This window comes from Lycorma delicatula, chromosome 10 (assembly GCF_047948215.1).
Source record: "Lycorma delicatula isolate Av1 chromosome 10, ASM4794821v1, whole genome shotgun sequence".
In the NCBI taxonomy this organism is placed as follows: Eukaryota; Metazoa; Arthropoda; class Insecta; order Hemiptera; family Fulgoridae; genus Lycorma; species Lycorma delicatula.
The window spans coordinates 122,849,120-122,865,046 of record NC_134464.1 but is presented as its reverse complement, the minus strand read 5'-3'; the positions used below and the strand labels follow the sequence as shown (position 1 = coordinate 122,865,046).

Sequence of the window (15,927 nt, the reverse complement as noted above, 5' to 3'; positions counted from 1 at the left end):
AAATAAAAATGCACTGACAGATATTATCTAAAATATTTCAGACTTATCTAGAATATTGTTTTTGAAGCAACTATAAACATTTGCTTTTCTTTTGTGCATAAAAAACTATCATAAGGTCAACTTCCATATCAAGCAAACCACCAAAGGCCAAGACATGAGAAATAATATTCACTCTTGATCAACATAATCATTTTCTTCTTTGACTGCTAAGTAAATAGAATGCTAAAAAAAGTTTGAAATTGACTTCTTTGTTGAATGCACTTTCGACCACAAAAGAACTTACTTTTTACAATAAAAGAGAAAAGGGTTTCTGCCATCAGGAACTTCTCTTAAACCTGGCAGCTTTAAAAATAGGTGTCAATTGTAATTAAAAAGACATTGATTTCTGATAAAGAAGACTATCAGGATGCAATTGCTTATTGAAAGGCCAAATATTGGTGCTTGGGGAATGTACTACTTGCAAATCACAAATATGAAAAAAAAAGTGGAATATAGTTTATTTAGATGAAACATATATTCATAGGATGCATTAAGTGGCAAATTGCTAGCAGTCAGAGGACTGAGGTCATCACAAAACTAAAAAAGATGATAAATTTATTATTGTGGCTGAAGGCTGAAGAAGACTCCTTTATTTTTAAAACCAGCTAAAAAAAGTATAAAATAATTTAGTGAATTTTTAATAATTTTTGCAAGCGACAGAACAATATTCAACTCAACTGTTTTCTCTAACTATGATAATAATGGAAATAAAATTCTTTAAAAAACAGTTTCTATACGCATTAAAAGTGATTAAATGAAAGATAATGACTCACGAGAGCTGATAGACAAAAGCAGTTTTTACCAGTTGTTAATAATAATTTTGATGTAAAAAAAATTTGTTATGGATATAGTTGTACTAGTCACATTTCTTTATGACCAGTTCTTAATCGAACTTAAATTGATTGAATAAAACATGTGGAACCTTAAAAATGTTTTTTCAATTCTTTCACTGTTAACTCTATCAGTCGATCGGGGCTTACTTCACTTGCCCAATCATCTAATCAGAGGGCTCTGCCGCCTGGACACTTGACGCATTCATATCCTAATTTTTATGATATTAAGAATTTTGCAGAAATATTAGTGCATAGAGAATAATATTCTTCTGAACGTTTGGGTGTTTTTGTATTAAAAATAGGCTTGAGTGAGTAGATATAGAATTTATAATAGTTTTTAACAGAAATATAATGTTTGAAGCTAGCAATATTGATAACAGGGAATGACTTCTTTGTTTGGTTATATGTGTGTTCTCGTGTGAGGTTGTGTTAGTTGCTGGTCCAGCTGCTGCTACTGGCGCAGAGCGGATCAGCCTTTTTTAAATAACATAAATTAACCGACAATGGACTGCTTCTAGCAGGAGAGAGTTGGCTGAGAGAGAGTTGCAGTGTGCAGCTGCCCGGCGCACCAATTTTGGTCCACTCTGTGCCAATAGCGGCTAACATAAAAATGTGAGCACGTATGACAAACAAACCCAAGCACTATCCTTTTTATAAGAAAGATAGAAATATAACATTTTGTACTATTGTTTACTTCAAGATCATATACAGAAAAATACTGGAACGTATTTAAACAAATGGTTATATTTTAAAATGTCAATGTTTTATGTTATCTGGAAAAAAAATCAGAACTTTCAACTGGACAGTGTGATCATCATTAAAATATATCAAAAAAGTAAAGATCTCAGATTAGACCGCTAAGATGTAACTTTTAAATCTGTCACATCTGATTAACTCAGTTATATTTTTCACACAATAAGAAATGTACTGACCTGAATTCTCTTCAAGAAACAGACCCAAAAAACCATACAGGTGAGACATCATAAGTGCCAAGAGAGGTCATCTTTTCTAGTAAAATATTAATAATACTGCAATAAAATGTAGCACACCTTTACACAAAAAAAAACCTTAAGGATTATGTTGCATGCATTTCGAAAAGTATAATGTTGGAGAATTGAAGAAATGCTGTGATCATATAGAGATCAAGGAAAATATTAAGTTGAGAGTAAATGAAATTAATAAGATTAATTATCAACCAAATTGATAATAAGAATCCAAATTCAGCATTAGACAACAATAACAACAGTTCTAATGGACAACACAGTAATTACTCTATTAATGATCATTGCAAACCATTAAAGGGAAAAGAATATAACATTATAACGGAAGTATAAAATATAATAATTTTGTTAATTTTGAACATCGATAATGAAATATTTTCAGTAATAGATGCACACTAAGATCACTACTTGTGTCATCACTCTCTTTCAAGTTTACATGCAATCTGACAGCAACCCATCAAAACAAATCAATAATATTAAAAAACAATCTTAAATTATTTCTAGCCATGTACAGATAAACTTGGTTAGTAGTTAAAGAATTATCTGACAAATCAGTACGGAAACTCCCAGAAGATGGTTCTATATAATAAAAAAAACTACTTTTTAATTTACAATAATTTTCCCAAACTTTTCTAATGAATTATATTGAAAAATAAAAATGCACTGACAGATATTATCTAAAATATTTCAGACGTTTTTCTGTGCAATAAAATTGGAAAAATTTATTATTTATTTTCTTATTCTATTTCAGTGAATAGATAAATCCCGACCGAATCTTAGTCACCTTCAAGAAAATTCCTACTGTATAAATAATTGTATTTAGCTACTAGAATAACTGCTGCGCATTAGGATGCCCATACCTATCCATGCCCATCGTCTATCCATATGTTTATAACAATATGCCTAAGTTTATAACAATGACATACCATTAAATGTAGAAAAATGAGATTTTTATAAATGAAACAACCTCATAGTAATCTACTTTTTTATGTGAGGCCACCGCATTTAAACCCCCATGGCTGGGACACTAAAAAATTTAAACGGAAAACTTAAGACTATGCAGATTCACAATGTAGGTCGGGCAAAGAGGGTAGCTTTAATTTAGTTTTAATTATCTAACTGGTACAGGATAAATGCATCTGGTCATAATATAATACAACAAACTGTTCTTACGAAAAGGAATCGTGTACATTTTAAATAAAAAAGCAATCTGTTTTTTGTAGAACTTTATTTGATTAAAAAAATAAATAACTTTGAATGTACATATGAAAATTAATCAAAAACATAATTTTTAAATAATAAGAGTATATAAATATAGTTTAATCCACTTAAATATTTAAGTGGAAGATTAAGTTTTCATTTCACATACATATTGTAAAATCAGACTATATAATTCTGAAATCTTTTAATTTATGAACAAAATATTATTTCTTAACATCAAATAATAATCGCAATTTATATATTATAAACATTTCTAAAACTGAAATATAATAAACTAATTTTTTTATTACAATAAAATACTCTATTTCATAAAGATATTTATTTTATAAAAAATTGAATACATATAAAATTTAATAAAAAATATTATTTTGAGATAGTAAAATTTTAGTCAATAATTTTGAAAAACTGCTGAATCTGCTAAAAAATCCAGAAAAAAGCTCAACTATTTGTAACCAGTAACTAAACTAGAAAACTCAAGTCCCCTGAATAAACAAGAAATAAAGAATAATCTGATCTCAAAAAAATAATAAAGCATCCGGGTGAGGACCCAATAACTGTGTAATTTTTAAAATTATGATTATTAGCTAATTAATCAATGATCTATTACAGAAAATATTTGGAAGACAAAAAAAATCCTGCCAGAATGGCCACTCTGCCCCAATTCATTTTTGACACAAAAGAGGAGACAAAATTTACAGTGGAATGTCTCTCCTTTCAGTAACCTTTAAAATCTTATAAAACTTGTAGAGAATACAAAGAAGAGAAGAGCACATCAATAAACAAATTGGGAAATATATCAGGGTGGTTTAGAAAGGGAAGATTCTGTGTGGAAAAAATAAACAGTAAAGAGGAGATTTTTTTGCCTTTACAAAAGATCGGGCAAGATTCAAATAGAAATGCTAAATGTAATTGCTGAAATATATTTCTTAAAATATATAACAAAATATTTCTTAAATAGATGTATCGGAATATACCAGTAGCAACAAAGTATGATCTAATCTTAAAGATTCTTAATTTTTTTAGGTGTTAAAAAAAAATGTAATTTTTTTTACATTTTCTGATATATATATTTTGAATAATATTTTCGTAAATTTACAAGCTTAAATTCAAAATAATTGCAAAGTTATACACATTTAACTCTTAATTGCTGTCATCTGGTCATTTTTAACCCGAGAGGTATATTTTTGTTGGCTATGTTGCAGTGACAGTTGCTACTTCCCTGATTTCATTGTCCACTCTATTCAAGGGTGTTTCAAGGCCAGCTATAGTGCCATGTACAATGAAAAATTATAAGTTTATTTTTTACGAGAGTTCACAATCAAACCGATGATAGTAGCAATGTTACTTTTTTTTTTGGTAATAAAATCATCATTGTATTTTTTACATTTTTAACAAATTATGAGTTTACTCATAATTACCTCTTGTGAAAGTAGTAAAAGCTTGAATGAAAATGAAATTGAAGATATCTTAATGAACTGATGATCTGTAGGACCGTGAATCTATATTTAGTGAATATGATAGCGATAGTGAATGTGACATAGAAAGTCCTGACAATGTATGTGAAATTAAAAACAAAAATGCGATGAGTGTATCCGATGAATTGTTGAAGAGGAAAGTAGACGAAAGTCTGTTTATAAAAAAAAATTGTTATAAATTGAGTACTGAACTTATTAGTTCAAGAACTTAGGTTATTAGGACTCATCTTTCTCAAATAAAAGAAACTGCTAAAAACTTGAATCTCTATTAATTCAATTTATTATTGGGAATTACTGTTTAGTGATGAAATGTTATACATTATATTAGAACATAAAATTATTAAATTATCACTAAAACTACTGCTCTGCAACTTCCTTTGTTAATTACACTCATAATATTGAATTAAAAGCTTTAATGGACTACTGTATTTATTTGGTATATTTAATTCTAGTAAAGAAGATGTGAGGAATCTACAGAAAGTGATGGAACTGGAAGTGTTATATTCAGGGAAACCGTGTCCCTTCAGCGGTTTGTATTTCTGTTAGTTTTAACGGCACTAAAGTACACTCCAGTATACAAGATGGTGACAAAACTGCTCATATTTTCAAATTATTTAAAATGTTAATCTTAAATTGCACTTCGAATTATTCTCCCTCCAAGTATCTAATTGTAGAAAAGATGCTTGTCAGTTTTCAGCATCTAAGCACCTTTTAAATGTTCATGAAAAATAAGCCCTGAAAATATGGACATATATTTAAGAAAATCACTTGCCTTAACTCATATGAGACGTTGACTTGAAGAATCCAGACTTTCAACATCGCTGACTTTATTATTAGAAATGTATTAAAAATTAAAAAAGGAAAGATCAAACCTGAATTGCTACAGAAAAAACACAGGCGATGTCATATGTGCCCATCAATCAATGACAACAAACATCTCAACGTCTGTAGTGAGTGTGAGACCATGTATGCAAGTACAAATAAAATCAGAAGAAATAGTTGCAAAAATGAAGATCTTGAATAAAATTAGTAATTTTTTTCTTAATTTAAAATTTTTCAATACATATTTGTCTCCAGTTAGTTTTGAAATATCACAATTTATTGTTACAAATACGTTTCATTCAAGAATCAGACATTTTCAACTTTCTTGTTACATAGAAGATTTTTCGATTATTTAATTTTTTAATTACTTTGTTTATTTTATAATATGGGTAAAAAACTTTCATTAGTAGTCTGTAATTAGAAAAAAAAATCATTAAAAATGTTAATCTTTTTATCAAAAAACACGTTTGTAATTTTCATACATATATCACATATTTAGATCAAATTAGTTTTATTAATTTATATATATTCTAAACATTATGTTGAATATTTTATTTCTTAAATGCAATGATAGATATTTGAAATAATGTATATTAAGTAGTAATATTATGTTTTACATGCTACAATCAGGTAATCTAATTAAATTTTATATAAAACCACTAAAAAGCCACCTTTGTATGTTTTTTCATTGCAAATACGGTCAATAATTTTGTCAACCAAAAAAAAATTTAATATTGTGAGAATTTCAATTTTTGGGTCAGCTGTGAACCGACAATAGCATTAATATAATAATAGCAGTAAAGAGTTAAAGTGGTACAGAAGTAGATCGAATTTCAAAGTATGGTAAGAGACCTGGCATCTCAAGTCTCTGCCCTCTATTGTTTAACTTTGCAGCTTCTATACTTTCCAAAACCTTTTTCTATTGTGAATAGAATATATTTGAGAATATAATAGGAATATTAACAACGATTTGAGACATGTATTTCAAAATGTTAGTTTCTGTTTATATTCAAGGTTATGAGCACTTTTAACCATTTTAGTGTGTAAAACAATGAGGAAAATAACTCACAACAAGGAGATAAGATAAGAAAAATTTTTTAAGAAATTGACACATGTAAGAGGCAGTCATTCTTTTACATGTTGATAAAAAATTAAAAATGAAGTTTTTGAGGTCAATAATGACAACAGGTTCAGGAATCCTCCTATTTGTTTTTAATATGCGAGTAAACTTAAATACAAAATCAGAATGAGGTTTTAAATTCATGCAAGATCAACGTTATTTGTGAAAATGAATTTGAGAAAAACACATGTAATGTGTGATTTGTATAAGTCTCACTTGTGAACTTCACAAATGTTTTTTCTGTACCACCTTTTCTGAAATGGTAGAATTTCTCAGCACCAACCAAGTTATCTGACTGGCATAATACGTGGTTCTGGGGTTAATATATTCATCATCACGTGCATATTATACTCTAGAGTAATACATAAATCTAAACTCTTTTTAGGTCGTCTGTAGCCTTGGAGTTTTAGTGTAGCCTGTAGTCAGTGGTAATGATTCAGTTTTCATCTACATGTCTTGGATTCAAATCCCGGTCAGGAATCGTATTTTTCACAAATACCATGGCTACAAAACTGCTATTTTACTTAATCCTCTGATGCAATACCTAATAGTGGCAGTGCTACTACAGTGGTAATAAAATTATTAAAAATGTACTTTGTAGCTATAACTAAGCCAAACGTTAATTTTTTGTTTACCTACCATAAAACTGTTCAAGTTTCGACTTCAGATAATTTCTTCAATAATTATCCCTTACCAATGACCACAATGTTGAACAATACCTAAGGAAAACCAATTTTTCCTTATCTTTACCTGGATAAAATTTGTTATTGTTGTTTTAAATTATGCACACTTGAAAAAATTATATTCATTTTTTCCCATAATATATTTTCTTACTATAAGATTTTTAAAGGTCATAACAATTCTCTAATATGGATACTAAGATATATTTTGAACTATAACTCATTGAAAGATTTTTGACAAAGGTTACAAACAGAAATTTTTCTAATTAGTTATGAATATTAAGATGTTTTTTTAAATTGCTTTTGTGATTAAATGACTTTTGACAAAAGTTACAAACATAATTCTTCTCTTTTGTATGAATATTAAGATGCATTTTTAAACTGCTTTTGTGATTAAATGACTTTTGACAAAAGTTACAAATATAATTCTTCTCTTTTGTATGAATATTAAGATGTTTTTTTAAATTGCTTTTGAGATTAAATGACTTTTGACAAAAGTTACAAATATAATTCTTCTCTTTTGTATGAATATTAAGATGCATTTTTAAACTGCTTTTGTGATTAAATGACTTTTGACAAAAGTTACAAATATAATTCTTCTCTTTTGTATGAATATTAAGATGCATTTTTAAACTGCTTTTGTAATTAAATGACTTTTGACAAAAGTTACAAATATAATTCTTCTCTTTTGTATGAATATTAAGATGTATTTTTAAATTGCTTTTGAGATTAAATGACTTTTGACAAAAGTTACAAATATAATTCTTCTCTTTTGTATGAATATTAAGATGCATTTTTAAACTGCTTTTGTAATTAAATGACTTTTGACAAAAGTTACAAATATAATTCTTCTCTTTTGTATGAATATTAAGATGTATTTTTAAATTGCTTTTGAGATTAAATGACTTTTGACAAAAGTTACAAATATAATTCTTCTCTTTTGTATGAATATTAAGATGCATTTTTAAAAAGCTTTTGCGATTAAATGACTTTTGACAAAAGTTGCAAATATAATTTTTGTCTTTAGTATGAATATTAAGATGTGTTTTTAAATTGCTTTTCTGATTAAATGACATTTGACAAAAGTTACAAATATAATTCTTCTCCTTTGTATGAATATTAAGATGTAATTTTAAATTGCATTTGCGATTAAATGACTTTTGACAAAAGTTACAAATATAATTCTTCTCTTTTGTATGAATATTAAGATGCATTTTTAAACTGCTTTTGTAATTAAATGACTTTTGACAAAAGTTACAAATATAATTCTTCTCTTTTGTATGAATATTAAGATGTATTTTTAAATTGCTTTTGAGATTAAATGACTTTTGACAAAAGTTACAAATATAATTCTTCTCTTTTGTATGAATATTAAGATGCATTTTTAAACTGCTTTTGTGATTAAATGACTTTTGACAAAAGTTACAAATATAATTCTTCTCTTTTGTATGAATATTAAGATGTATTTTTAAATTGCTTTTGAGATTAAATGACTTTTGACAAAAGTTACAAATATAATTCTTCTCTTTTGTATGAATATTAAGATGTATTTTTAAATTGCTTTTGAGATTAAATGACTTTTGACAAAAGTTACAAATATAATTCTTCCCTTTTGTATGAATATTAAGATGCATTTTTAAAAAGCTTTTGCGATTAAATGACTTTTGACAAAAGTTGCAAATATAATTTTTGTCTTTAGTATGAATATTAAGATGTGTTTTTAAATTGCTTTTCTGATTAAATGACATTTGACAAAAGTTACAAATATAATTCTTCTCCTTTGTATGAATATTAAGATGTAATTTTAAATTGCATTTGCGATTAAATGACTTTTGACAAAAGTTACAAATATAATTCTTCTCCTTTGTATGAATATTAAGATGTAATTTTAAACTGCCTTTGCGATTAAATGACTTTTGACAAAAGTTACAAACATAATATTTCTCTTCTTTGTGCGTAATAAGTTGTGTTTTTAACTTATTTTCAAGAATAAGAGACTTTTGACAAGAGTAAGAATTATTTTCTTTCTCTTTAGCATGAAAGTTAATGTCCCTCTTTAAATAACATTTACATCTGAATCTTTCATTGCAATATTCACAAACCAATTTCTTTCCTTTCTGCTGAGGTAACTCATTTTCACTACTTATATCCTTGACTAAATTTTCTGTTCTTACATCGCCATTCGCACAATTACATTCACTGGATTTTTGTTTTATAATTCCATCATATACCGAATTATTTACACATCTCTTACAATTCTTAGTACTTGCAGTGATGGTTAATTTATCAATAATAACCTGTAAAATTAAAACAACAGTTAAAAAGTAATTATGAATTCATGTAAAATTATTTCCATTAAAAGAACATTATTCTATTTTGCAAAATATGGATAAAAAACTGAATATCTTAAACATATATTCAAAATAAACATCGTTTGGAATATTATTTAATGATTCACAAGTAAAGTTTAACGTAATAACAAACTTTACTTATCCTATTGCATATCTATACACATAGCTGAAACTTTACAGATTGTCTGGGCTAAAGGTATCCAAAATAAATGGCCTATATTTAGGAAATCAGTCCTAACTTCTTAGTAGACTCAAATGATAGCATAAATCTCCAAGAATTGTTCAGTGTACTTCCAATATTCAGTAGAATATGCGTAAGATGTGCAGACAAGCTGACTCCAATGCGATTGTAGTCCATCAATATGTGGATCCCACAAAAACCATTCAGTGCATGCTTTAGTTAATGGAGTTTCAATCATGTACACATGTTTAACAGCTTGTACAAACTGAATGGAATATCAATTCTTTTACGTCAAAGTTTAACGTCCTCAAAGGTATGACTTTAAGAGACAGAAATCATCAAAGGTTACAGTTGTGATGAGGCTATGGATCAAGTAAGCGACGCATTCACTGCCCGTCCCATTAAGTTTATTAGGCGACCTAGTTATGGACTGCAAATATCTCTTTCTACTGTTCACAACATTACCATAAGCACTCAGTTTGCAAGAATACAAGTTACAACTCTTAATTATAGTTAGATATCTTATTTAGTGGTGAGACAACTTTTCATATGTGCAGGATAGTTAAAGACACTCTGTCAAATTTAATGTACTTCATGCAGTAAAAATAAAATAAATAGAATAAATTTACGCTATGTAACCTGGAAAGCCAATTTACATTACTGAGTGGATTTAAATCACACTATTTATAAAAATTATGATTATTCCTTTTTTTTTATATAAAAATGTGCTGCCATCTGTTGCTGCTTTTATAAGTGTCATCTTCATATTCTGTCTGAAAGTTGATCAAGTAGGAATCTTTTTTATTTATGTTTAAATATCTAAAAAATGTCTAAACTTTACCTAGTATTATTTAAATTAAATTTCTTGATATTTTCACTACATGGAAATTTTAATATTAAAATTAACTATTTACAATATTTTAATTTTTTATTATGTTTGATATGTAATTTTATATAAATATATTATATACAGCTGATGATGCAGGATCCTGCAAAGGTGCTTTTGGAATAGAAAATAAGGTAAGTGTCATTTCATTTACTTTATAATTCTGTACTTGGGTTGTTCAAGTTGATTTTTTTATTATAAAAATACAACATATATATATATATGATCAAACTGGAAAACATGATTTATAATGTATATTTTTATAATAAATAAAATAAAAATATATAATTTTTTGAATTCTTCTAAATTAGCATCCTCTTTTAACAATATATTAAATACATTTTAAAAAACTTGTAAATAAATCTGATGAAGTGGTGCTCATGCAAGAAACACTGATATATATATATATTTCCACACAGGGCAAGAAACTTAAAAACCAAACTGAGAGAGCTTAACTACTAGGTATTTGAGTGTTACTTTTTACACTGCTCCTATTAGCACTATTATTGGAGGTGTATATTACTACTCTAATCTATTATTGTCTGTTGTAAACTATTCATGCTTCAGTGCAATAATTTTCGAGAACCACGGTTTTCCTTGTCAACACGATTTGTCTAGTGCAAATCTGACTAGACGATTTGTCTAGTTGCAAGTCCTTCACTATCAATAACTGAAGGCAAATGTTCACAATAAATAACTGAAGTCATTGACAACAGTTTGCATCAGGTGACTCTCAATATGATTACTTTAGCATTGATGCATCAGCTGTGCAGGGTGATCACTTCGGATATCTTTTGTCAAAATATGGTAGATATGTTAAGTCTTCCTAATGTAATCACAAAATTAGATTTTATATTATTTTCTTTTCATTTACAGATTTTATGTCACAACCATGTTTAGTCTTACCAGGTCCAATTTAAACTGCCTACCTGATAAATATTGAAACATGAACACTGAATACAATTAACAACAAATCACCCAAAGCTTACTAAAATGTCAACTCCATCAACAGGTTAAAATTCACATATTTCAGTCATCAATGAATTTCAAAAACACACTTTGCTCTCACACATTGACCATTTATCATTCACAAACATCTCAATAAATCGATATTAATTAAAATGAACTAAATACGATTACAAACATTTTGTTAAAAACGAACACATTGAAATATATACATAGTAATGAAATTAAGAAGACAAATCTTGTTTGTTACAATAGCCAATAGCTAATACTTACACGACATGGATAAAATACCATCCCATCTTTTGTCTTCACTGTGTGAAAATCTTTTATTTGAAGTTCATTGCTTTTCATATTAAGATTAACCTGTAATGAAACATCATCATTCAATAAGATCTCAGATTCCTTTTTAAAAAAAAGATAAAGAACACAAATTACAAACTAATTAATTTCCAATAAATGTTTTTGGTAGTAAACACCATTAAAATCTATCTTGCTAAAAATTTTAGAAAAATCCAAATATTATGACAAAATTAGGCCAAAAAAGAACAAAACTGATTTAATTTTATTTTTATATGAATTTACTATTAATAGAATATTACAATTGTTATTTTTATATACATATATATATATATATATTATACACTTTATTTTCTCAAAGTGTATGTTGCAAAAAATAACAAAATAGCAAACACATTAATCACAAATTTAAATCTGTGAAAATTAATTTTATAAGTCAATTTAAAACAAATATGGCGGTTGTTCAGGAAGGTTTTGAAGAATTTTTTTTTAACTTTCAACTTAATTCTCTTGCAATTTGTTTCATTTACAATTTTCATTTTACAGATTTTCCAACTTTTTTTATATTATCAGTATGATGTGATTTGTCCAACTCTGCGAAATAAGCAGTTCTCTCACCTTTGCATCATTAGAAATAAATCTTTGTCCAATGAGCCATTTTTTCAGATTTGGGAGAAGGTAATAATTAATTGAAACCAAGTCAGGTGAATACAGCACATGCTTCCAGATGACTTTGTCAAAGTGTAAATTATCATTGAGTTTTGCAACTACTATCAGAGATATGTGTACCCTCACATTATTGTGGTAAAAGAACAGTATCTTTTTGGCCAATGTGGCAGTACATATCAATCAGTCCAGAACTGTAATGATCCTCGTACTTGAAAGTTCATGTATTACTAAAGAATAAACCAAAACATGGTAAAAAAATGCAATGAAGTCAAATTAAAAAATCAACATTAAGTGCTTACATAAAGTTTCACTCATATAACTACTCCACTAAATACACTCTGAAAGGGCGAGTAAAACTAACTTACTGCTTCATGTTTGATTTTATGATCTTCGAATTTAATTAGGTTGGTCCCTTCAGTCACAAAAGGATCTGTCACTTTTTCAAAATTATCACACCCATTACTGATCGGCTTATATATATATAAAATATTGTCAAGTGAATTATTAATGCGAGATTTGACATTAGACACATCACTAATAAAAATGGCACTAGTCATTCTAAAGAATGAAAGAGAAGAAGAGGTTTTGCAATATTTTCTTCATGCAACAAATATACACAAGTGTTACATAAACATGATATTACCACTGAAATAAAGGTGATAGTCAGCCACATACAAGCAGCTCAATTATTTATACCACAGAAATTTATGTACAATGGAGATCAAAACTATCAGAGAACATTACCATGACTATGCCCAGACGTACTTTAGTTGCTTCACATGAAACCAAGATCAAACTTTAAAAAAAAAACTAGGGAAGAAAGTTTAAAGCAACCGACTAATGGTCTTTTAAACAGAAAATTATAAATTATATATGACTCCATTCACTAAAAACATTAAAAAGCTGGAGCTACAATTTTAATACATTTTTTTTAAACTTTACAGTCCAGTACACTCTTCTTCAATTCTGAGGCGCCCCTTATTGAACAAAATGTTGAAATTCATCAAAGTCACTCCCAAAAATTGTAGGCTCTCTGTAGGAGATGATTCTGTCATACTCTGAGAATGACATTTCCTGTCGTATATTCCCGATACAGAATAAAAATTGCACCTAAAAGATGTATTGTTTGTTATGCAAACAACATAAGAAAGGAATCACAATATAACTGTTGGGAATGTGATGTTGGTATTTGTCCTGCCCCTTGTTTTAGAAATTTCATCACTAAGAAGGAAAACATTTTCATATTTCAAAAACATTAAAATTCATTTAAAAAAAAAATGTATGACTAGTATTAAACTGAAATATAGTAATAACTCTGGGAACTGGCAAACATGAATCTAAGTTATTATTCTGTGATCTTGAACTCTGAATGGCTAAATTCATAAATATTTATGAACTATTTCCATAGAAAATAATTTAATCGTTTTCACAGTAAGATTAGAAATATATACATAGAAGATTCACAACATGTAAACTTATTTCACCATGGCTCAATGAGATAATGATATGTATCAGACTACACTTTGTTTAGTTTAGTAGAGACTCAGAAGATCCATTCCTGAGACATATGTTTAATTAAACCCCAACCACCAGAGTACACAGGTATTCACTGCTAAGTTTTTAAATCTGTATAAAAGCAACTGACTTTTACTAGGATTTGAACCTGAGAACTTTCGACTTTGAAAATCAGCTGTTAAAACAACTTTTTTGTGATGAGTTAAACACTAGATCAGCCTGGTGGGCTAAATATATATATTATTATTATCTTTTATGACCGCATAGGATCATTTTAGTCAGTCTGTTATGCATGTCTCTTTGATGGGACTGTTTGGGCCTTGTGGTCCTCCCATTACTTTTTTATACATTTTGATTTTTGTGCCCTTTCTAGTGTTGAAATGTTTGTGTTGTGAGGTTTTATCTTATGAGTGCTTTTGTTCGTGATTTTCTCATTTAATTTTATCGTACCTGTGGCGCCTACTGATGTAATGCCAATTTCCTTCAGATCCTATCTCATTTCTCCGAATCATCTGCATCCTGCCTTTGTATTTTCCGAGTCGAGATTGTACTGCATCTTTATGATACATTTTGTCCATGCAAGTTCTTCCAATTTTTTCTTTCCATCTTCTGGAATCTGTCTGTCTTTGATTGTTCATTCAGGTGGAAGAGTGTTTGCTTGCTGAGTAAGTGGTTTATGGTTTTATAACTGTGTTTTAGTGTCTTATTTTTGTATTTATTGATAGGCATTTTTATTATAAGTGTACCAGGTTAATTTTTGTGCTTCAGCTAGATTTTTCTTCTTATTCAGATAAAGGATTTTTTGTTTAGATTGTTTGTTACTATTTCTCCAAGGTATTTAAATTGGGTTACTAAATTTTGGCTCCAATTTTATTTGTAATGTTTTGAAGTACTAATATCCGTGATTTAGTTTCATCAATGACATTTGCTACAAGTGCCAACTCGTCAGCAAAACTAGGACAGTTTGTTTCAATTTTTCCACCCATTTTAACTTTTGGGAGACACCTTTTTGAGCTTGAGCCATTCCCTAATTACAATTTCTAAAACACAGTTGAACAGTAGTCGTAATAACTCATTGCCTTGGCACAATCCTGTTTTGATCTCAAAAGGTTCTGAGAGCTCACCTTTGAATATTACCTTTGACACTGTTTGTAAGGGTCAGTTTTATCATGTTTATAATTTGATAAGTAGTTCAAGGTGTCTTAGAATTTTTAGTAGGGATGCAGTCATAAGCTTTCCTGAAATCTACAAACGTTATGACCACATCCTCTTGTAATCCATTATTAGCTTGAAACTCAAGATGTGGTCTGGGCAGCTCCTCCAGGATCTTAAACCTTCCTTGCATTCTCCTGGTTTTTTCGAGTTGTGGTTTGCTCCTGTTGAGGATGATTCTTGAAAGAATTTTGTATGTTGTGTCTAGGAGTGAGACTCCCCAGTTAATTGTTAGGGTCTGTTTTGCCCCCATTTTTGTGTTGTCAGTGGATGAGGGCTATCGTCCACTGTTCTGGTAGTTCTTCTTTGATCTCGATGTTGACAAACTGATGATGAAGGACAATTTTTGCTGATCTTCATGCATATTTTCAGATCTTTCGAAAAGTCTGATCTTCTCCTGCTCCTTTGTAATTCTTCATCTCACCCAGTGGTTGGTAGATTACTTTTATTGTGGGAGGGTTGATGTTTTCTGGTGGTGTTGGTGTTAAAGTTTAAGAATTTTGTTGGTTCTTCGCAATTTAGGATATCGTTAAAATATTTAACAAGGATTTCCACATTGTTTATATTTCTGTTAGCCAGTTTCTTATATTGACTTCAGTGTTTTTTTAATGATGTAGTCTCTTTATTCTCCTTAGGGGTCAGGTGGTTTCTTTTCTTTG

General features: G+C 28.6%; 1 protein-coding gene across 1 annotated transcript; it reads right to left on the bottom strand.

Annotated features, from left to right (window-relative positions):
- Window positions 1-597: 597 nt before the first annotated feature.
- Window positions 598-15,042, bottom strand: LOC142330962 (uncharacterized). The gene is made up of 4 exons (XM_075376427.1): window positions 14,950-15,042; window positions 11,849-11,977; window positions 8,921-9,488; window positions 598-644 (listed from the first exon to the last, which is right to left on the bottom strand). The coding sequence occupies exons 1-4, from the start codon at window positions 15,040-15,042 to the stop codon at window positions 598-600; spliced, it is 837 nt and encodes a 278-aa protein (XP_075232542.1).
- Window positions 15,043-15,927: the final 885 nt, after the last annotated feature.

What these genes read in the sequence shown, in the direction of transcription:
- LOC142330962 (XM_075376427.1), bottom strand. Translation starts at nt 15,042, where the DNA reads ATGGGTGGAAAAATTGAAACAAACTGTCCTAGTTTTGCTGACGAGTTG. An exon ending in TGGTATTTTATCCATGTCGT is followed by an intron (nt 9,489 to 11,848) that starts GTAAGTATTAGC and finishes TTAATTTTACAG; the next exon opens with GTTATTATTGATAAATTAAC. An exon ending in AATGTCATTTAATCAGAAAA is followed by an intron (nt 645 to 8,920) that starts GCAATTTAAAAA and finishes TACTTTTTTTAG; the next exon opens with CTGGTTTTAAAAATAAAGGA.